This window comes from Oreochromis aureus, linkage group 16 (genome assembly GCF_013358895.1).
Source record: "Oreochromis aureus strain Israel breed Guangdong linkage group 16, ZZ_aureus, whole genome shotgun sequence".
In the NCBI taxonomy this organism is placed as follows: Eukaryota; Metazoa; Chordata; class Actinopteri; order Cichliformes; family Cichlidae; genus Oreochromis; species Oreochromis aureus.
This window is the reverse complement of record NC_052957.1, coordinates 20027093-20051747: the sequence shown is the minus strand read 5'-3', so window position 1 is coordinate 20051747 and position 24655 is coordinate 20027093. Positions and strand designations below refer to the sequence as shown.

The 24655-nt window shown below is 38.2% G+C and overlaps 1 protein-coding gene across 2 annotated transcripts in view; it reads right to left on the bottom strand.

The window, feature by feature from the left end:
- Positions 1-1853: 1853 nt before the first annotated feature.
- LOC116316146 (cholecystokinin receptor) overlaps positions 1854-24655 on the bottom strand; it is a 33593-nt gene continuing 10791 nt past the window's right edge. For both annotated transcript variants that reach the window (XM_039599733.1, XM_031734652.2), the window contains exons 2-5: positions 16005-16256; positions 12515-12776; positions 8160-8287; positions 1854-5585 (exon numbers count right to left, since the gene is read on the bottom strand). In XM_039599733.1, the coding sequence (XP_039455667.1) occupies positions 5047-5585; positions 8160-8287; positions 12515-12776; positions 16005-16155 (1080 nt within the window). In that variant the 5' untranslated portion in view covers positions 16156-16256 and the 3' untranslated portion in view covers positions 1854-5046. The remainder of the gene's footprint in view (positions 5586-8159; positions 8288-12514; positions 12777-16004; positions 16257-24655) is intronic.

The following is a 24655-nucleotide window of genomic DNA, read 5'->3' as shown; positions in this document are numbered from 1 at the left end:
TTATCCTAATGCTGAATGTGATATTAATCATAGCAAAGCTAAGATTTACATATCAGTTGGGAATCTGGACAGACGTTTATTTAACATTCAGATAACCGAGACTGAATTTTTACATTTATTTTCTTATCAGCATTTTACGGCTGGAGAGCAGATTTGCCATGAATGCCCCTGCCTCCGCTGCCCACTCAGGCAAATTTACTTCTCAGGCAGCTTTGCTTGCACTAAACAATTACAGCACTGTTCAAACTGTCAACCCCGTGCACCAGAGAGTCCCTGTGCAACACCTGTGGACAGTATTCTTATCATTCTTCAGCAGGATTTCCCCTGAGCACAACTGCACCATGCGTCAGCTACACTAGTGTCAGTATCCCAACATTTATTGTAACAAATGGCTACACCTTTATATAAGGGAACCACTCTAAAATGCAAGCAGCAGCTAGAGTCATTGGAGAATTACCCAGTGTCACGTATCGCAGAGACATGTGGTGAGTAAGGCTGAAAAAAAAAGCTATTGTCATGCATGGAGCAGGGTATGTGCCATCGTCATGCATGTTAATAAGAAGCTGAAGCAAGAGGAGGCGAGGATGGTAGAGAAGTCAATCAATGCAACCACTTACAGGTTTGTATAGCCTTTAAGGAGAAGAGGGGGATGTGTATCTGGCATGATAATTAAAGAATGTGTCACATTATAAAGGCCAACCCATTGACTGAACATGATTGATTACTCAATCAAATACAAGTCTGTGGTAGTGCATGAAACAAGAACAATATTTCTGCTGTATGAACAGTGCTGAGGCTGGATGAACAGACCATAAAAAACACATTTTTCACACTTACTCTTCTTCACATTGACATTTACATTATGTGTAAGTGAAATATACTAATGAGCGGTCCAACCACAAACTATTCGTTATCACAGTTATTTTTAGAATGAGATTCATTTTCCTGGCCAGTTTTAATTCCTGTGAAGGGAGAAAGCAGTATTTATTGGCATCTGTCTGTAATTGGCTGCGAGAAAATTCATAATTGAGCCTGAGTGTGTGTTTGTAGCTGGTGGATGAGATGCGGTGGGCTGGGGAGTGAGGCATAACAACCTCTTTGACACTGCAGGGAAATAAGTCTGTTATAATTCTCTAGAACAAAAGTGTTCCTCTAATGTGGGAAACACCACCAGCAGACGCATAAATATCTCCCGTCTGCTGTTCAGTGCAGCGGCAGATCTGTGTTCACAAAGCAGGAATGTCTGCTTTTCAAAGATTTAACAATGAGTTTGTCAGATCGGACTGAAAAACATAATTCATTTTCCATGACATCACTTTCATGTGCATACTTAAGATCAGAGATATACATACAAAAGCTGAATGTCCCTGTGGAAATCAGTAGAGCCCAAACACTGTCAGAGAGGTAGATGAATGTCTGCCTCTTGAGCTTCAATGATGATGGGGCCTGAGCGTGCACAGTGACACATGGAGGATCTCTGTAATGTTCTGTTTGTCACTTTGTCCATGTGAGATCAGAGTTGTCTCAGCAAGATTTACTAGGCTAGTCTGGGTGTGTCAACAATATTGTCATTTGCTATATTTTCCATTATACATGCTGAGATTTCAGCTGATAAAATTCTGTGCCCTAAAGTAGCTCTCCCACTGTACCCACTGTAGGACATACATAAAAGGAAGTGTGCTGTTGCTCTCTCTCTCTCTCTCTCTCTCCTGTATATATATATATATATATATATATATATATATATATATATATATATATATATATATATATATATACAGGGAGAGATCTCTCTATATATATGTATAGATATATATCTATATATCAGAATTAGTGTGAGGGGAGTCATGTGTGTAAGAAAGACATGACAAAGACACAAACTTTGAATCCTGGTTTCCAAACTTTAACCTACTGACGAGTTCAACAGGGACACAGAAAAATGAGCTTATGAGGGTTCTGGGAAGTACCTGTACATTGCACTTAACAGACTGGTTTACAAATGCAGTTCAGCAATAGGAGCAATATCTGGTGCTATAGCTACTATGTCATTTTAAGCATTAGTTGCAATGATACTGATAAACCATATTTACATCAAGCAGCAAACTCCAGGGCTAAAAAATTAAGCCATTGCAGAAGTTCAAAAAAATCCCAGTCCCTACAATAGCCACTCACACCATCTCTAAAAGTGAATCAGTCATTATGTTCTTTTGCTGTTTTTTATTATATCTGTGGTAATATTCAGTAATTTCAGATGAACACAGGAGAGTTAATAAAGTTTTTATAATATGATATGTAGAATTTATTACCTTAGAAAGATAAAATTCCATTTAAAATGCTTTCCATAAAGAGCAGAATAGAGGCCCAGGCACATAAAAGATGTTGGCTTACATCTTTTCTTTTTCTTTTGATTATTTTTTTTTTATGTCATGACATGAATATCACATAACAACCTACTCATTTATCAGTTGCCATGTAGCAATTTATAACATCTTGTGAATATTTGCAGCTTAAGAGTGTTTCAGAACTTTTAAACTACACTTCTAACTCCAATAATTAGAGGAAAATTAACATTAGGTAAATATAATATTTAGTTTTCAGTGGTGATAGTCACTGTTGTCTTCATCCCACCAGATGCTAATGCCATCATTATCAAACAGCAGCGCATCCATTCAGTCACCCACATGTGGGCGACTTTAACCACTGGTGTCTTAAAACAGTACTCCCCAACTTCTACCAGCATGTGACATTTGCAACATTTTCTGCTAGAAGTACAAAGTCAAGAATGAAGACGATCACAGCCTGAAGAGGCTCAATCACAGCTACAGGACTGCTTTGATCACACAACCTGGGATTAATTCAACCAAGCTGGAGGAATGCACAGAAGCTGTGCTTTTTTATATCACAAACTGTGGATGACAAGCAACGTCCAAACACTCTTCAAAAACCACAACACTTTCTTCAGAACAAGTGACAAAGCCTGTTACAGCATAGCAAGAGCCAATCTAAAAGAGCGGAATAAAGGTGATGAAAAGGGCCTTCAAGAGCAGGACTGAGGACCACCTGATACATAACGGCTCCTGGAGGGTTTGGCAAGAGTTACAGCATATAATCACTGTGAATGTGAATCATTGTGAATCACTGTTGAGGAGCTAGGTGGTTTCTTCATCCAGTTTAAGGCCACAACAGACTCACTGCAGGAACAGGATGTGGGATTTTTGCTAAGGTCAGACATGTGCTAAGGAGAGTACTCCAAGCATGTGCTAACCAGCTCACTGGGGTATTAGAAAAAGTCAGGTCAGGCACTATAATTCCTTTTCCCAAAAAGCCAGTCTCTGCGGACTTGAATGATTATAGATCCATTGCACTTACTATATGCCTGTGATTAAGAAGTGCTTCAAGAAACTTGCCAAGCATCACATTAAAAGCAGGCTCTCTGCCACACCTGATCCACATGAGCTTGCTTACAGAGCTAAGAGATACTCAGAAGAGGCAATTGCCATAGCAATCCACACAGCAATAAACCACCAAGAACACCGAGGGAGCTATGCGACTATAGCTCTGCATTTGATATCATAATTACAGACTTTCTAGTCAGCAAACTATAAACACTTAGGCCTCTCATCTGCACCTGGATCAAAGTCTTCCTCATTAACCGCTCACAGAGAATCAAACTAGGACCCCACCGCTCTTCCTCCATCACTCTAAACATCGATGTAAGGTTGTGTCGCGAGCCTGGCCCTCTGCTCCCTTTGCACTCATGACTGAATGCCAGTTTACTTGACCAACTCCTTAGCTGACAACACAACCGTCATTGGGTTTATCACAGGAGAATCTGTGACAGCATACAGGGACAAGATAAAAAGACACGACAAAGTCATGGTGATGCTCAGTGAATAACCTGACACCGAGACAGCACAAAGACAAAGGAATTCGGACTGTACTTCAGGAGGAAATTAGACACTGATCTGACCCCTCTCTTCATGTGGAAAGGGCACAAACATTCAAGTTCCTGGAGGTCTTCATATCTGAGGACCGTAAGGAGTAAAGACAGGAGATAAAACACAGACAGCATGCTGATGGTGGCCTTCTACTGGGAAACAAATGAGAGGCTGGTAACATACTGCATGTCGGTGTGGTATGCAGGCTGAAGATAAGAAAGTACTCCAGAGAAAATCACTGGGTGCCCCCTCTCCTGTCTGGAGGCCATTGCCCATTCATGCTACCTGAGCAGAGCTACCAACATCATCAAGGACTTCACTCACGCAGGCTTTTAGCTCAGTTTCTTCTCTCATGCAATAAAAATCAAATGAGGAAAAACACTAAAAGTGTGCCACCCATCTGGCTGCTGTGCGCCCGCACTTTATTTATTAATGTACATACAGATTTGTATATTTTATACAGGTTTTTATATCTTTATTTATCCTAGATTTTATTGTACGTCTTAGTTATCATCCTGTGTTTTAGTGAGCGTCCGTTTTTTTACGTTGCACCATCTCAGTTTCCTTGTATATATTTACAGTGACAATAAAGGCCATTCAATTTAGAAGCAGGCACTTTGTCCACAAGGCAAATGTATTATCATCATTAACACAGACAACCAGTAACTGACTGCAAAACATCAAACACAGTTTTAAAGTTACATAGCAAATCATGGGTTTGTTGTTATAGCTACATAATTACTATTTAGTTATAAAGACTGTCTCACATATCATGTAGCCAACCACTACTAACATCCACACCGCAAATATCTAAGCCAACAATTTGCCTCTGTCTACAAGAGATAACTGTATACTCTGGTGTTGTGCTTTTTCATAAAAGCCATGGAGGTATTTACACTTAAGACTGGGTTTCTTAAGATAATCGATATATAATTTTATTCACAGTCATAAATGAAGCTTCTATACTGCTACATCACATGGCATATTTTTTCACTTCACATGAATGTCCCTATGAGCACGTGTTAAACAAAACAAAAAGCTGGGGGGATGTTGGGTCTCGTGTTGCCTCTGTAACTGTCTTTTTTTAATTGTTGTGAATCCATTTCCCTCAACAGGTTCCCATAGTGCTGACAGTAGTGTAACTAAACTTGGACATGGACGCACCTGTCGCCATAGCGTCCTCCTCATTGTCCCGAAGCCCACGATGACGACGCCGATGGCAAGGCGCGATGCAACATGAGAACGTGGCGAGCAGAGCTTTGCGGAAGCGTGTGTTCATGAAGCAGTAAATAATCGGGTTGACGCAGGCGGAGGTGTAGCACAACAAATGGATAAAAGCGATGGGGGCCCCTGAGAGCGTCTGTGTGGCAGAGCTTTCATCAAAAGCCCGCCAGGTGTTGACACAGTACAGTGGCATCCAACAGACAAAGAACAGGACAACAATCACCACCAACATGCGAATGACTCGTTTTTTGGCCTCTAGCTTGGCTTCCGATGTGTTGCTGCGTGGCCTCTCTGCCTTGATCGCCCTGCCTGATGCAGCCATGGCAGACATCTCCATCGTGTGCGGCCGCTGGACCGCAGTCACGTAGCAACCATCTCCATCATCACTGCCAGCAGACACGGTAGAGGTCAGGCCATTTACATCTGAAATGACAAGCAGGGTGAAAGAGAGAGTATTTTGGTGTTAATTAAATTCAATAAAAACAAATTCTCAGCCAAGTTATTTAAAGCCTCATCCTCTAATGTTTGAGCAGTGCTCCTGCTTCGTGATACTTTATGCCTTTTCTGCCCTTTGGGGATGGGTCTGGATTATATCAGAAGCAAATTAAAATTCAAAACACAAAGACATAAAGGACAGACACTACTTGAAGGTTTAAGTGAACTGATACCAAACCAATGGAACAAAACAAAAATGCAGAACATAATTAACACAATAAAAATACTGGATATAGGTATTATTCCAAATGATTGCACACTCAGTAGCAATGAAAATATAGACTTAAAACTGTGTATTACTTTAAGAATCCATTTGTCTGTACTTCATGTCGGGGCCTTCTTCTGGCATATTTTAAATCATTTAACGACACCTCTGCACCTTATAATTGTCTATCCTATGCAACTAAATTGCCACGTCGTTGGAAGGAAATTACATCAACATAATGAAAAAAGCAATAAAGTCACAAACATCCTATAATGGAGTGCTGTATCCACTTCTGATGCCTTCGGCATTATTAAACTTTTAGACATTTACAGCACTTGATTAATGTTAGGGAAAAATGTTGTCTCTGTTTAGAGAAGAACGAGTTTGTAATGACCTGAAATAAAAAGTGCTTGTTTACATTTTTAAAAAAATCATTTAATAACCTCAACCAAACAGGTTTTTTTTCTGGATACAAACTCATGCCTTCGTGTGTCCAAATCATTCCAATCACCGACTGCATTAAAACTAAAATTTTAGAATCAATTTAATTGTGAAGGAATACATTATCCCAGGGGCGTAATTTCCAGGGGGGTTAGGGGGGTTGTGACCCTCCCAATAATCAAACCCAACCAATATAACCCCCCAATAACATTATGAATTATCTTGCATAAATAGTCTGTTGATTTTCTTTACTCATTTCAGGTATTACCAGCAAAATAGTTGCTTGTTTAATCATCTGGGAATTTACCCAGATTTATTTATTTATTTAGACAGAGATCTTGACCCCCCCCAATGTTCAGCACAAAGTTACGCCGATGCATTTTCTACAAGTCAGCGTTGTTAAACATAAATGGTGTTGATATCAGAGTGATTCTGCCATTGCATTAAAAATAGTTTATTCTGGGAAATCATCTTTTATCCTGCAGCCAGCTGACTAACTCCTGTGTAAGGTTATTTTGGAGAAATTTAAAGAGCAACTTCTTGCCTTCATAGATGGAATATTAGCAAGTAATTCTTACTAGCCTATGGGGGTATTACAATTCAATAAAGCAATTCGAAAACCTTGCTTTTCCTCTATAAAGATAGAATAAAAAAGGATTCACAAATAAGAGCCTCAAGGTACCCCATACAAACAAGATCTGGTATTGTAAAGCTACCGAAGCACCTGCTGGAATATTAAACATATTTCATAGAGGCAGTTTTGCAATCTGTGGGTTAAGATGCAATTTTTCAATCTCTTCTCCTTCCGTTTGTTTTTAATCCATATTGTTTTCCTCCAAAAACTCTTTATATATTTGTACAATCCCTTTCTCTCTGAGAGCAAACAGATGGTAATGTCCATGCCTGCAGCTGCCAGCCAATCCATCCTCTAATGGAGCATCAGCAAGGACAGTCAGTGCTGCTATCACCCCAGACACGAGTTCATATTCCGATAAAAGGTTATGTTTCACTTAGCCTGCGCACACTATACAGCAATTGTAGCACTAATGAAATTCTTGTACTTAAAAAAATTCCTCATAATTCACACAAACCTGTAGAAAAAAATGTAAGGTTAGAACTTGTTTGGTATGAGCTGATAAGTGTTGTGGCATTCAGTAACACACAGTTTCACTCAAGAGTAAAGTCAATTAGAGAGCACTGACTGATCTGACTCATTTATATTATGGTATGAAAAACTCAGTTGAATTACTCATTACTCAGACTATTTTGTGCTTTTAACTGTTTAGTGAAAATACTAAGTATACTGTCTGTATACTGGGGCTACACACACAGATGAACTGACCAACAATGATTGTTTTTATTAATAAGGTTCAGAAGTTCTACATAAACATTTAATATGAAGACGTTCTTTACTTCCTTTATCAAATCATTTAGATAAATATTTTTGCTATTCAGTTTAAAAGTATAAAAAGCACGACTACAGTTAAAATTATTGTTATGGCACATTTATTCACCTGTCCATTTTTTTAATTACTGCTGTTTTTCTCCGAAACACAAGTGTTAATATGCGTGTCCGTTTTATATTTATGTATTTATATTTATATATATTTGCCTCATTTTATATGACAGCTTTGCTGTATGTTGTATGCATGCTGTTATGACAACTCGATTTCCCTCTGGGTTTAATAAACTTTCTCTGTTTCTGATTCTGATTTAAACGTTGCTGTAGTTTTCTGTGTTTTTTATTGTTGTTTTCTAGGAACCAGATGGCTTTCTGGAACATTAATTCAAAATTACTATTTTCTTTATGTTTTCTTTTATGTTTTCTATAAGTACCGTAGTTTAAATGGCCTCACCTGAAGAATCTTTTTTATGGCCCATTTCAAACTGGATGCCTCGATAAAGTTCTCTCGAGATCAAACCGTAGGCCACGATCATCATCACGCCTGGAATGGCGAACAGTACAAGCAACAGCAGGATGTACCTAAAAGAGAGATGAGAAGTTTAAAAATCCAAGCAGAGCGGACAAAAAAACAATAACACGTGAACTCCGTGCACTGAGTTGCAGTCTGTACATATCTTATGAGTAATGCATTCATCACATGCTTTGTATGTTTGCCTGTTGGTTTGTTGGGTCATTGCATTTGAACATTTTAACATCCAACAAGCTTGTTGCCTGGATCAGAAATAAAAACACAACTTGGGTTAAAATGAAAACAAGTAAAGAGAGTTCTTCTGGAACAAAATTCATAGCAGTTGTAAATATAAAACATTATTACATGAGCGGTGTGTGCTAATGGGTCGCACAACACTCACGTTGAAGGCGGCTCTCAATTACACACCTGCAAATGTTACAGTGAGTGAATTTAACAAAACAGTGATGTTTTCCTGTTGGCAAAATCTGAACACTGACGGAAAAAAATCCTTCTTTCCAAGGATTTTTTTAAGTGGTGTTGAGGATTAGTTCTCTGGGCTTTCTGAAGGTCTTTCAGAGTTTGTCTTTGGTACTTAATGAATCTCTTTTCTTTTCTTTCTTTCTTCCGTTCTTTCTTTTTGTTAAGCCAGCAAACACCTACCTATGAATAATTCAAGCATAGAAAAGCAATGTAACTCAAAGAATGAACGAATGTTGTGGCTACGCATAACAGACCACGAGCAAAAAAAACATTTTAAATCATATCTTTGGGCCCTTTGTTACTAGCAGCCGTGTTGCAAAAGCATATAATTTGTTTCCATTTATTTGGTTGAATGTATGAAAAATGCCAAAGTTAGCACAGTTTGACGGGCATAAATTAGTAGTTTGGCACCAACAAGGTGATTCCCAAAGATATTAGTTGAAAACTTGCACAGTTTTGGAATGTCCTTCACAAAGCCTGGAGACTGAACACTACTTATAGAAATGAAAACAAAGCAAAATGTTTGTTTCTAAGCTCATTAGAATTGTGTAAACTCTGTTTTTTCCTTATGTGCTGTATTCCCATGTATGTTTGGTCATATTTCAATAAATCACTGAACCTATTTCTCATTTCCCCAGCAAAATATAAAGAAATCAGGCTTGAGACACACAGTATTGTGTGTCTAAATAAAAAAATAATAATAATAATAAAAAAAGTCTTGCAGGGAGACTGATGAGATAATGTCTCAAGTGGAGATTAGACCAATGACCTTTCCATTTTTAACAATTCCCAAGGTACTCATCTAATCAGCCATTTCATGAAGAAACACACACCGCCGAGGGACGATTGCACATTGATATTCCAGAGGTTCATACAAATACGTTCACAATTGTAGACACACACAGTGAGACAGGATTATAGTTTTCATTGAGACACACAAAAAGGCATAGATATGCTTTAAAATGTATAATCTTTTTATGTGGACTGGATGTTTTGAGGCCATTTGCTACATGAATTGAAAATCAAATGAAATGGGATCCAGCGCTCAGTGAAAGATTCACAAGGTGAAAACAATACCAGCTCTGCTGCTGCAGCTGCTTCGCTCTATGGGTCAAATGTTATGATAATACATCAGAGACAGTGGGAACAGAATTTATACCCAGAAGAGAAAATCAAATACAAACATGGCAAATCAGACACAAACACAAAAACAAAAATAATGAGCACACAGAGATAATCACATGGTCGCCTGAAATTACATCCAAAGCCTGTTTTATCATAATTCATAACAAAAACACACTGAAACACGCTCTGTTGTCTTCACCTGTCCTAATGTTTCCACATAAACATTGAACAGACATAGTTAAAACAGGCTCCAGGTCCAAACATGGAAGTGAATGAGATATTTCAACACAGAGTGGCTTACTGAAAGGACACAGAGACACACACACCACTCATAAACAGACACAGTTCATCTAAAGTTTATTACAATAAAAATCACTTTGTGATTGCAAGCGTTGTGAAAGTAAAGAAGGAAGCATGGCCCGACAGCGGGTTTGATGATGAAGTAAAAATATAGCTGGAAATGTGTGTTTATAATACGAGTAAAATGTTCTAACATATTTCCTATGAAGAAATAGGAACTTTTAATCTTCAGTCTTATAGTTGCCAAAAATATTGTTGCATGGAGTTAATTTAATGCCTGACTAAATAAAGGCTATGTAGCATGACTGAAATTTCATGGTATATTAGACCATCCTGAGTTAAAACAACTTCCACTGTGTGACTGCGTACCTTATCCACTCATGGTGTCTATGTTCGTTAATCCAGGAGACATCCTTCTCTAATTTTCAGAGCATTAATGACTTTTCAGATATTTTAGACAATTTTTTGTTGTTGTTTTTCTTATATTTTTATCAAATATGCATACAATAAATATATTACCTCACCACAATGTTAAAGAAATGAAAAAGTATAACAAATAAAATGGTCTACATAAGAGATACTGATTTTCCATCTATCTCTTTGTAGTCTCTTCTTATTTTTCTCCCACACTAGCTCATTAGGTAAGATTTAGAATTTGTAATAAAAACAACTTAAAACAAAGTAAAAGAAGACATCGACTTCCACAATTACCCTATAGCAAGTAAAATCTTGTAATAATCAGTAAACCAGAACTTTTCAGAAAACACTGCAATGATGGGTCTTGGTGCTGCAGGTGTACTTGGTGTGGTATGTAATTCCCTTATTACAAGGTGTTGCTTCACATAATTGATTTGGCAGAGTTTTATGTCCCTCCTGTCACAATCCCAAAGGGGATTTGTATCTCCAGCTGGAATCAAACTTGGCAAGAGAATGTGTGGATACTATGGATACTTGATACATAGCTCATATACACATATATATGCACATGGATACAAAGGCTTTATTGTTATGAGGAGAAATAAATAAGTCGCCAGAAGAAAAAAAAATGTTGCAAACTGACAAAACAGAACATTTTCCAGTTTGCTGTTCTGGAGCATTCAGATGTGTGTTAACACAATGCCATAATGGACTTATTATGGTCCATCCTAGGTTAGACTTTAGAACGCTCAAAAATATGGTGGCATGGTTTAAGTCTGCAAGGTTATACGTGAGCAAGACTTCTGGAGCAATGCCCTTTGGACAGACAAGATTAACGTGAAGATTTTTGCCACATTTGGCAAAAACCAAACGCAACATATCAGCACAAACATCTCAGTGTTGTGCTGCACAGCCACGGGAACTGGGTATCTCGCGGTCATTGAATTGACCATGAACTGCTCTCTATACTAAAGTATTCTAGAGTCAAATATGAGGCCATCTGTCTGACAGCTAAAGCTTGGTTGAAATTGGGTCATGCAACATGACCTTGATCCCAAGCTCACCAGCAAATCTATAACAGCCTGTCTGGGGGGAAAAAGAACCTTTTTGCGTCACGTTACAGAGTTATGCGAAAGTAATGTAACAAGGATTGGAACAGAAACTGATAAAGTCGTGCAGAAATTAATTACAAGTTTTTGCTGTTAAAACTGGTTTTTCAAGGTGTGTACTAAGTTTCATAGAACTGAAGATTTGTGTGAAAAACTTTCTTTACTGAGTTTACCCAGTTGATAAGGGTTGAGGGTAAGGGGTAAGCTGCATCCACATTGGAAGCGATTCATTCGTCATGTTTCACTTTGAAGCTTAAAGGTGGTTGCTTGCAGACATTCCAGGTTACTGTTGCCTAGGTAACCCTTCTAATGTATTTACTATCAGGTCATATGTCAATCAGATCTTACTCTCTTGTTTGCTTATCTGGAAGTTCAGAGAACTTTATCTCAGATCTCACTCACTTTGCACTGGCAGTGCACGTTACAGATTATGGGCCATTAAAGTAAATTTCTGCCAATTTTTTTTCTCATAATTTTAGAATGAGAAAAAAGTTATTCCGAGAAGAACTGTTTATTTTGTGTAATGTAATTATCTAATAATCTTTTTTAATTCATTGTAATTTCATTTAGTTTGAAAATGTTTAGTTTTAGTTTAGTTTTTAATAGTGCCAGTGCTAGTTTCAGTCTTTTTAATTATATTTGAGCTATTTTGTATTGCATAGTGTACATACCTCTGTGTTAAGATTTGCAAAAATTAGTACAGGTACTTCAATAAATACAGACTCACAGTGTTGTAACACATCTATCAATGCCTCATCAGGCAAGTTGCAATGCAAACTATAATAACCCTGGTGATGGGTGTAGAGTATTATTTTGGACATAGCACTCATGATTTATGTTACCAAAGTGAACCAAGACACGTACCAGGTCTGCTCTGCAGTTGCGACAGGCCACTTGTGGCGACACCGGTGTGCTGTAGTGTTGTCACGCCGCGGAAACGACTCCAGGTGACTGATGATCGGATAGGGGATCATAATAATCAAGGCCAGCACCCATGTGGCAGCAATCACCCGATAGGCATGCGAACGGGTCTGCCATACCCGTGACTTCAGGGGGTTACAGATGGCGCTATAGCGCTCAATTGCTATGGCAACCAGGCTAAAAGTGGAGATGCTCACGGATATGCCTGTTGGAAAACAAAACAAAAAAGTAAGCAGGTAAAATACTGTGTGCTTGCTATCTTGTATCTAATGCCATCTTTTATTGCACTGTATAAACATTTATTACTGCTCAGTGCCAAAAAAGAGTTTGGACCCATAATAAAAAAATAACACAAAGCAAGTAGGCTATTATCTGCAATCATAACAAAAAGCTGCCGTCGGTGGAGACGTGTTTGCAAATGAATATAGTGTGAGGTGGAGACAGTTATCTGAATCCTGTGGTGGAGGAAATCATGCTGGCCTGAGCCACAGATTTGATCTGCCATCCCTGTAGTGACAGGGCAAGACGGGAAATTACTCTTCACCTCTCTTATCCATGTCTTCAGTGAGAATACACAATACAGACTGAGTGTGTGTGTGTGTGTGTGTGTCGGAGAGAGGGAGCAAGAGACCCTTAGGTGCACTATGGTTATATACGAAGGAAGCTTTAGAGCATCCCCCAAGGAAGCAGGAGACAATCCACCAATAGTCCCCCCTTAGGGTCTCTGTCCTTTTCTTCAGTGCACCTTAATGATGGCTGCCTTCATTCATAAGCCCTGTGCTTTACATGAGCCTTCTTTTCTCTTCAGTTCTCAAATAATTCTGGGCACAAAAGCCCTCCTGTTCTTGTTTGTTTTATTTTTTTTGACATATTTTAATATTAATAATTGTATTGAAATTTCCCATGTTGTTAATTTAAATGAGGACATAAAAAATGTTATGTCCTCTCTTTTTCCAGGTATCTGCGTTACAGTACATTAATGAACTACTTAAATGAAATAAGCAACTGTATTACACACTGAATTAAAGACTAAAGCTTACCTCCATCTCATTCCCCCTTCAAGCTATTTTAAGAGGCCATTCTGTAGAAAATATATACTTAAATATTATGCTTAACTCTTTCCACTCCCTGGACAAATATGTTTCAGCTATTTGTGCAAACGCAATTTTTCAATGGTTGCCAAGGGCGGCACATTCACTCATTAAATTGTGCTTCATTTACTCTGTGTAGCAACCAATTTGGTGGAGATGCAGTTGAGAATTCAGGTTCAATAGCCCCAGTCTAATGTTGATATTTCATCATCACATTTTATCTTTAAAGATGTAAAATTGCCCGTTTGTACTCTAGGTTTTTTTTTTTCAGTCTGGGTTTATGAAGACTTGTTTTTTGTGTTTTTTTAAAGATGCTCTCAAGTGTCTCTTGTCTGTAGAAAGCTCTAGCCTCACAGTTGTGGAGCTGTTTATGAAGTGGGGGATGGTGCAAAGGTGGGAATGTCAAAAAAAGGCTTCAGACTTAGAGGGTTAGAGGCACATCATCCTTGTTATAAGCAAGACTGAGAATATGTACCACTTGTATAAGCTGAAGGTCAAAAGGTGAGAGATCCTAACCCTGACTGCTATTGCTTTCCATTGTTTTCACAGATTTTATTAAGATTAAGTGAAGTACAGGATTAGAAAGCAACAGGAACACTATAGTCACTGCATCTGAACGGTGTCTTCATTTAGTGTGAAACCACCAGCTGCCACTGGTGATTGTTTCATTTTCTAATAATCCAAGTCAATTGTTTTCCAGGTAAAATTGACTTAGCTTTGCAGTAAAACTTAAAATGTAATTGCTTAGATTTAAAATAGCAGGTGATGCCAAATGAGCTTGCATCAGACAAATAGATTTTTGCTTTTGAAAAATGATATATAATCAATGATTACATGATACATGATTATAGATTTTCTTTTGTTTAAGCCATAATTTTGCCTTTGCGTTAAAATTTTTAAGTTAATTTGTGTGTTTGTTTGTTTGTTTTTTCTATTTCTGGTTGCAAAGTATTCCAAATCTGTGGGCCTTTAACTGTAAATGATGACTGACCAAATATCCTTTATAGATAACTCAATCACCATTAATAACTCCCCTCAGAGCCCAACTAATTTACCAAAAGCTGGAAAAGTAATTCCCTAGTGAGCTGAACAATTTGTCTCTTTATAATCTGCAGACAAATGTCTGATGAGGAAGGAATTAAGAAAAGTGTCCAGGCAAGCATGGATGTTGCCTATAGTAAATGCTAGAATTGGAGAAAATGATGTGCTTTTATCCATCCTCATCCTTTATTCAGCAGATGGCCGCCCCTCCCTGAGCCTGGTTCTGCTCCAGTATTCTTCCTGTTAAAAGGGAGTTTTTCCTTCCCACTGTCATCAATGTACTTGCTCATAGGGATCGTCTGATTGTTGTGGTTTTTCCTTTTCATTTTTCATTATTATAAGGTCTTTACCTTACATTATTAAATGCCTTGAGGTGACTGTATTGTGATTTGGTGCCATACAAATAGATTTGAATTGAATTGAAATTTAATATTTACACACTGCTTGCTAACAAATGACACCATCAGCTTTTAGCACTGTAATTATCTGTAACCTACTGTCGCTGATTTAGATTTCATATATTATTAATACATATATCATATATTAATTTATATAATTCATATATTAGTAATACTGATTTTAAATGCTATATGTTCTTGTACATATGAGATGGAAAGTAACTGCCATTAGTCTTTAGTGAACTCTAAATTTGCAGATATATTTGCAAAAGTTTGGAGCAAAGTTACTGAAAGTGTCTTCACATTCTTTAGTTTCATGGCATTAAAATGGCTTTTGATGATTTGCTATCCTTACCACAAGCTTGAACTTTAACACTGTTCACTGAAAAGTATTCCCATACAGGCTCCCTGAAGGAATTCCCATTGGTAGAGACACTTTTAACCTCCATCAGAAGGTGTCTGACCTCTCATCTTATTGCCAACCACTGATGTGCGACTGTGCTGCTTAAAATTCAGCTGAATCAGATTTATACAGCATTTCATAGCAGTTCTTCTGTATCAGCTAAAAAGATTATCACCAACATTGTACCAAAGACATTTGTACATACATGATCGTTCTGTAAAACACAGCTATATATACAGTGTATGTCTTTGTGTCTTTACCATAAGGTAACCTAAAATTTATGCTACAAATAGATTAAAATGAAATAAATTTTATCTCTCCAATAAGCTTAGCTAAGAAATGTTCCTAAAATGTAAAGATAGCCTCTAAATATCTGAAATCTGAGGCTTACTCTGGATTTATTCACATCTTTTACAGTATAGAAAAAACTGTGAAAAGAGAAATAAATAACAAATAAGTGATTTGGGACCCCGTCCTTCACCACACCCCTTTTCTCTCACCCATGAGGTAGGTGACTATCTTGCACATGGCAGCTCCAAAAATGAAGTCCTTGAGGATGCTGGGGATGAGGTTGAAGGGCATGCAGAAGATGGCCATCATCAGGTCACTGACGGCGAGGGACAGCAAGAAGGTGTTGGTCACGGTGCGCATGCGCTTGTTGACCGTTAGAACAACAATGATCAACAGGTTTCCGAATACACTCAGGAAGAAGATCAGCGAATAGAGCAGGATCCGAAGTGTGTGGTCTTCATCTGGTAACGAAAAGAAGAAGAACAGATGGAATATTAGCGTGCTAAAGTGTTCATCTGTTTTCATTCAGTGGTGTACTCTTCACTTTTTAGCTTCATAAAGCTGTCTAAGTCTAGGTGTGTTTATTAAGTTGTAAAAGCCAACGAGTGAGCAGGGTCTTATCCGCTTAGATTTGTCTCTAAAAGGTGGAATGTCTGATTGTCCAGCCAACAGCAGTACAGTTAGGAGCTGTTACTGTTAAAATATTATGTAATGCATTGCACAGTTTTTATTAGCTTTAAACTGCGCTGGTTTGTTCGTAAAATGTTAGATGCTATTAAGCGACAACATGCCATGGCCACAATGAAGGACATTACAGCGTCGGTGACTCGCTGTCCAAATTGTTATGGTGTGAAAAGTGTCCTAACAGTTCAATTCATCCCCAGCTGAAAATTTGCAGAGTGGCACTGCTCTGTTTCCTGTCTATAAACACTGTGTTGGCCAAAGATTGTTGTGGTCCAAGAGCATCAGCAGCAACAGAGGGACCTTGTTTTCACATCCAGTAATGGTCTCTTAAAAATCATAAAATATTGATCAAATCATCGATCACAAAATATAAGACACACTATTCGTCATCATCTCTTGTATTTTGTTTTGAGATTTACTTTGTGTCTGTTTATTGCCTTGGTTATGTTCTTGTGTTTTCTGTTCTCCTCTTGTTCACATTTCACCAATTTGCCCTCAGCATATAGTTCCTGTTCTACCTTTGTCAGTGTGTCTGTTTGGCCTCATTTGTGTGCTTCCTGTTGTTCCTAGAGCTTGTGAATTTTGCTTATTTTGTTTTGTGGACTGTGGACTCTGACCTAATCAAAGGTTAGCTCTTGTTTAGCTCGTCTTCCCTGGTTTCTTTTGGCCCATTTTTGGCATAACCTTAAAAATTATTGCAATGAAACAAAAAGTTAAATGGGTTTAACCTTAAGTTTTAATCAATAGAAGACAATTGTGTATCTACAGAGTGAGGCTGGCTGAGCAGGATAATACTGAAGAGAATCAGAGCCACTGGGGGAAAAAAAGTGGGCATGTCTTTTTTTTTCTTCTTATCCAGAATTCTGATATTAAAGTGACTTTATTATCAGAATTCTGGAAAAGAAGAAAAAAAGACGTGCCCACATTTTTTTTCCCAGTGGCCCCAATCCTCTTCTGTAGGATAATATAGTGTTTCAATAATAAGGTTGTGGGTATGGTTCAAGCTTGCAGGATCTGGACATTTGATTGGTTTTCCTCATACCTTTGGAAAGTTTTTGTCATTCTACTTAATCATACAAAATATTCAACCAAACAAGTCTCCACTTTGGACTTCGGACGGACTTCAAATGGTGCAACTGCATAAAAATTATAGAGTTATACTAGGAAAAAGGACTAGAGGTGGATACACCTTCTTATTAGTTTAAATATTTCAACTTTGCTGTAAAAATTCACTTCACGCTGCCTCATGAAAAATCCTGTGAGCTGGGATTCTCCCATAAGGCAGTGGACTCTCCTGATACCACTGGCAAGATAAATGACCCTTTTTAAGCCGAGAGGAGCTGACTGTGTTAAACTTGGCTTTTAGATAGACAGAGAGAAAAAAGGAAGAGCTTAGAGAAGAGAAAGTGAAATCATAAGCTCTGAAGATGCTATTGTAATTTGATTCCAGCTGCCGGTTGTCCCGACGGCTGTACAGGACAAATATCTGTGGAGTCATAGGTGTAACACAACCTTTATTTTGGAACCTCTTTTTTTTTAATCCACGATTTTGATGATGATATTGTGGCGGGGTGTGGTTAGCGGTGCCACTGCAGAAGAGGAGTGGCGCAGTGGGTTCAGGGCGTGGTGGTAGGGGAGGCTGGCTTGGCACAGCCGGTGAACATCTTCTAATCACACCTTCCCTATTTCAGTTGCGGCCGAGACCGGAGAGGAGAGCAGCTGCTTGTGGAGTATCAGAGCCGAGGCAGCGAACACTGAAAAGTGCTATCAAAGTGTGTGTGTAAAAAGTAACAAAATAAAAGCCATACAATGAGCCACAGAGTCGTGTCGGGTCTGGTCCACAGATATCTTGATGGGACACTGAAATGCAAAATGCTTGTTGGGTAATCACTCCTGCCAAATCCTAACAAGGACTTAAACCATGTTTTAAATCTCGATTGTATTTATTTGAATGGGACTTGATTTGTATTCCCAAAAGAGGGATTTAGATCCCACAAAATGACAGGTCCCTACAAAATAAATAATGCAAATACAAAAAACACATACAAAGAGTCATAACAGATAACACACGCTAGGTTTTTCCAGGTCTCTCACCTACTATAGGTAGGTTTAAACATTCCCAAAGTAGATTTTTAAAATACTTTCACTGATTCATTACTTCCTGTAACAGCTGCATCCCAAATAGCCAACAAATCTCTTCCCCTCTTTATCTGGAGAACATCTGGATAGCCCTAAAACCCATGTTATAAAACCCATGATACGAGTTCATACACCTTAAAATGATGTCATCCTTTTAAATGATAAACCCTGACAGGCAGATAGTTACATTTTTTTCAAGTTAGCAGGTAAAAGTCAGTATGAAATAATATTTACAGGATTACAACGACACTAAAACTATCGAGCGCATCCTTTGAAATGATTTTTGTAAATTGAATAGCAATCTTCAGGCTGCAGGAGCTCAGCGACAACCTCTGAAAAATATTCCATTTACGTGTGATACAGTTAATATCATTTGCTTTTCATTCCTTCTGAGCCATTTCAACCAAGTTCCTCTAACACATTTGGAAGTTTGTATTTTCCTACCCCAAAGTTGCAGTCTCAATCTTGCATAAAAATACTGTTAAATGTAAAAGATTACCTAAAGCCTCTCTGTGCCCTCAGCCATTGGCAGCTTCACTGGATCATATCCTGTAAAGTCCATGTTAACGGCATTCTCTCTTATCTTCACTTCGCCTCCCTTCTTAGACACAACACTCTTTTAAACAGGTTAGCTACTGTGTCTGTATCCTGGGGATTAGAGGTACCCATGTGTGCTGAATCTTGAGGACACAAATCACATTGCACACATAAACCCGAACTTCACTGACACAGTTGTGGAGGCATGTGCAGTCAAACACACTCAAGCCTTTAATCCCCTGAAAATATACCACCGCAGTTCCTCAAAGGCACTGGTAAATTAGATTAACTAAAATCTGCAAATATATATCAAGAGTGTCTGTGTCCTTGAAATCACCAAATTTATTGCTCTCTCTTTCCGTATTCTTCTTTTTTGCTGTTTTCATTTGTTTTTAATTATTCTTTTTTTGACTCATTGCAGTGCCCTTTTTTAATGAGGCTTTGGTCATTGTGTTTTTGTCTTTAATTTAAATCGCCTTGACTTTTAAATGTTTCAGTTTCAGAAGTCTTTTGCTGCTTTATTACTCCATTGATTCCTTTCCCCTCTGCTCTCAGTTAAAGTAGAAAGCTTTTACTGTTAAAAAAAAATTAAAAATCAGCATCCAGATGCATGACAATGTGGCTCCCACCTAATTTGCCAAAGTGCATGGGAAAAAAAGGTAGCCTAGTGGTTGTGTTTTGAGCACTGAGTGTTTTATTTAAGAATCAGGAGATGATGCCAGCATTGATTAACATTTTCGTTGCTTTAAGGATATTCCTTAAGGATCACATCAGTGACTTCCAATATAAAAAGTGGGATTAACAACGCAACATAAAAAACTACCCAGAACCACATTTATTTGAAGTAATCCCAAACCTAACTCTTATTGACTTTTAGTAATCCACCTGGGATGTAAACATGTGCATTGTGCACAGCTGGCTGGGATAATCCGAGCTCCACTTATCTGCCTGCTTAACAGAAGGCGACGTAATGTTCAGGTCGAGCTGCAAAATCTGAACATGGATACACAAGAGCTGACATGAAGTTAAAGAGGTACATTATTGGAATTGCTTTGGTACTCCTAATGCATACGAGCATATTTATAGTTCATAGATAAAAATAGCATCATGTCTTACCAAATTGATTTGGTGCTCTTGAATCTGCCCATTCACTCAAATGTTATTGTATCACTTAGCTTGGTCAGCAAAAAGTCAGTAAGCCAGTGAGTCATATGCTCTCTCTCTCTCTCTCTCTCTCTCACACACACACACACACACACACACACACACACACACACACACACACACACACACACACACACACATCTAATGACATGTGCCTCCACCATCTGTCTCACAAACTCCTATGCAAATAAAAAGCATTAAGCTCTAATATGGTGGGTGTGCTAATAACAGACATGCAAACTGCAGCCACTGAAATTGTTACATTTGCATTGTGGGCGCAAAAGCAGAATGGAAATACGGAGACACATGATTGGCAAGAAAGAGGAAGCAACACTCTCCTTCATTACTGTCTTATCTCTCTTTCACCCTCTCTTGCTTAATGAAATATGTTACACTGGCTTCTGCCTAATCAAAGCCAATTAGCTTTCCTGTGTGCTCGCTGATAACTCCCTGAGCACATTTACCAGTTCCTTCAGGACAGTCTTCGCAGTAGCTGCTACTTGGCTCGTCAGTGTAGAATGGAGGCATTCTTAATATTTTACCTTTCTCTCACACGGGCCAATAACATGTCTGCAAAGGGAGCACTCTAATACTGCGGTCTTCTGATTCACAGTCTCGCTGGGCTGATTAGTGCCGCAAAATGAAAATGCGGTGCTCAACAAGTCTGTTTAAATGCTAAAATTAATATTGTTGTTACTTGAACTTCTGATAATAACTTCTTTTTAAGGTGGTGAAGATATTGCAAAACAGACTCATATATAGCCACAAAGGGTTGATTCTGTTCATCTGGACGTAGCGTTTTCAGTGGGAGAAACGTTTCGTCACTCATCCAAGTGACTTCTTCAGTCTAAGCTGACTGTAGGTTTCCCCAAACCTTATAAACAGTAGATTTGGACAATGACTGAAACCAGCACCACTGAAGGAACAATGGGGTGGGGAGTCAGTTCCTGATCTCACATCAACTGATGATGATCAATTCCGTGACCATCATCATTGATATTCAAGGAACTGACCTCCCAGCCCATTGTTCCTTCAGTGGGCTGGTTTCAGTCATTATGCAAATGTACTGTTTATAAGATTGGGGAAACCTGCAGTCAGCTGAGACTGAAGAAGTCACTTGGATGAGTGACGAAACGTTTCTCCCACTGAAAACGCTACGTCCAGATGAACAGAATCAACCCTTCGGAATTTACTTACCTGGATGAATGAGCATGCTTCAAGACAGACTCATATCTACACATCCGGACTGACTGAGTAACGCTATCATTCATTACATGTTTTTTTTCACTGTCTTTCAAATCTGTATTTGCTCTCCACTAACTCTTAAATGCAAATCAGCTGCAGCTCAATTATTCAAGGTGTGTCTTTAGAGTAGTTTTACCAGCTACCTGATGGTATTTTATGAACACGGTATGCTGAACCAAAGCTACTTATTTGCCATTTATTTATGATTCATTGGGTAATGATTACTATGTAATCTGATCAATTAAGCAGATGAACATCATGAGGTATGAAGGGAAAGTAAATGACAAAGGAAATATAAGCATTGTTGAGCTTTTGCAAAACTAAAGAAAAATCACATAATGAACTCCTCAAATCAGTAAACCTTCCCTGTAGAGGTGCTATAGGTATATTATACGTGGCCAGATGTAATTTATGACTGTAATTAAAAAAAATGGGGGTGGATGATTCAGAATTTGATGACTAGTGCTTACTTCAACAAACTGAACCAACGGGCTCTACGGTCTGTGCATTTTTCATACAGTGAAATCTTCTCTTGTGAAAATGGGCCCATCTCTTGATTTAACACATTTAGTCTATATGGTTAAAATATCTTAAATAAAGGTAAGAAACAAAATAGTAGTTGACAAGATATGATGAAAGAACAATCTTTTAACCTGTTGTATTGTAGTTGAGATGGTGCAGGGTAACCCCCAAAGCACATTTTATTCATCCTTTTCCTTCTGGTTACTTTTGCCTTCTTTCTCATCACTGTATCTTCCAGAAAATAGATCCAACATGAAACTAACATCTTAATGTAATTTTATACTAGCCTTAGTCACTAGTGCTAATTAGTCATTTCTAAAGAATTAGTGCTTAAGAAAGATTAAAGCACTAAAGCTTTATGTTGCAATTTACATCTGCAGTTATGTGTCCACGGTCTTTTCGGATGCACAGTGCTTCCTCATTCCTTACTTTTTTGCACTTGTCACTTACATGTTTCAGCTTGTCAACCAAATTTTGACTTTAGACAAGAATTTAAAAATGCATTGTTTAAATGATGATTTCATTTATTAAGGGTAAAAGTTACCCAGAACTGTTTGGCCCTGTGTGAAAAAGTAATTGCCTTCTAAACTTGATAACTTGTGCCACTCTTGGGAGAAAGTGCAACCGGCACCGAGTCTTTCACAACAATGTGGAGGAATTTTTGCTCACGTTTTTTCCCGAATTGTTTTAATTCAGTCACACTGGATTTTCTGGTAGCGAGTAAAATTCCTGGTTACAGCTGTCCGGAAGCAGCAAAGGAGCCCCAGAACATCACACTACCACCACCATGTTTGACAATTGTTATCATGTTCATTTTATGAAATGCTTTATTAGTTTTCCACCAGATGTAACGGGACTCAAACCTTCCAAAAAATCTACCTTCATCAATCCACAAAATATTTTTCCAAAAGTCTTGTGGGTCATCAAGATGGTTTATAGCAAATCTGAGACGAACCTTTGTGTTCTTTTTGGTCAGCAGTAGTTTTCTCCTTGAACTCTCCTATTTTTGCCAAGTCTCTTTCTTATTGTTGAATCATGAACTTTGACCTTAGCTGGACCAAGTGAGGCCTGCAGTTCTTTAAAAGATGTTCTGGGTTCTTTTCTGATCTCCTGGATGAGTCATCAATATAGTCTTGGAGTAGTTTGGCACACCACTCCTGGGAAGGTTCCTACTGTTCCATGTTTTCTCCATTTGTGGATAATGGCTCTCACTGTGTTTGACTGGAGTTTCAAAGCCTTAGAAATGGCATTGTAATCCTTTCCAGACAGATAGATGTCAACAATTTTTTTCTTAGCTGTTCTTGAGTTTCTCGTGATCATGGAATAATATGCTGATTTTTATTTGGTTGCTTTTAAAAAATTTTTTTAGATACACTAGCCCCTCCATAGCATCAAGTTAGCAATCATGACCAAGACATCCGCTATACCCTTCAAAATAAGGCAGTAACCTCCAGTTTACTTCATACCGGCCAAGTCGGTATAATAGCTTTTTCCCGTAATAAATGAAATCATGCATTAAAAACGGTATTTTTGTAATATTAAAATTTGTTTGACCATCTGAATCTAAGTGTGAAATATATGCAAACAAAAAAGAGAAAGAAATCAGGAAGGGGCAAATACTTCTTTACACTGTAAAATGTCATCACTTCATCACTGTATACTGAGCTTTGAGCCAAGCTAACATTACCACGCCATTACGCTATATTTTAGAGAAAGGCAAAATGGTTGGGGTGGAAATTTTTTTTTTTTTCGTGGAATGATTGTTTTCTTTTTACCCTTGGGAGACTTAAGAAAACAATTTTATAAAATGAGAAATGACAACTTAGACCTCAGGAAGTTACATATTAGTCTGAATTTTTGTAATTATCAGCATATTTGAATTCTGGCCTGAAAATCTGGCCTGAAAATTTGCGTCTGGTTTTCCTGTTATACAGCACAATGGGCCAGATAGGAAAAAACATCAAATCAGACACATACGGACAGACACAAACATAACGCAGAGGCCAGAGCTGCCAGTGAGGCAGAGAAATATCATGTAATGGTTAATGTTGCAGGAAATTACTCTATAGATAGGAAGTTATTACTGAAACCAACACTGACCATTTGGCAAGGCTTTGTTTGTACCCAGCTAAACCAAAAGTCTTTTCAGTTTAAAGAGCCAAATGACAGAAGGGAAGCCTGTAGCACATCCACGTCTGGCCACTGACGCTGACACACAGTCTGCTCTCTGTTTACAGACTGCAGGAAAAATCACTTTGTTTTAACTGCTGGGGGTTTTCTGCTTGCAATTATTCGAAAGAGGCCAGATATGCTACTTTAGATCATGTGTCATTTATTTCTTGTTCGGCTCCATTACCAGTACATATTGTTTCACTATGTCATAGAGAGATACGTCTCTGAATTTGGGTAGATCACACAGAGTGCACGCAAGATGTGGGCTGTATTGGACACCATTGATTGTTACACTTTTTTTTTTTAATGCAGAACAAATGTGCAAATAATGTGCGACAGCATATCTAACATGTCATTAATAACAACTTACCAGCCATTAAAGTGCTGTTTAAACGCT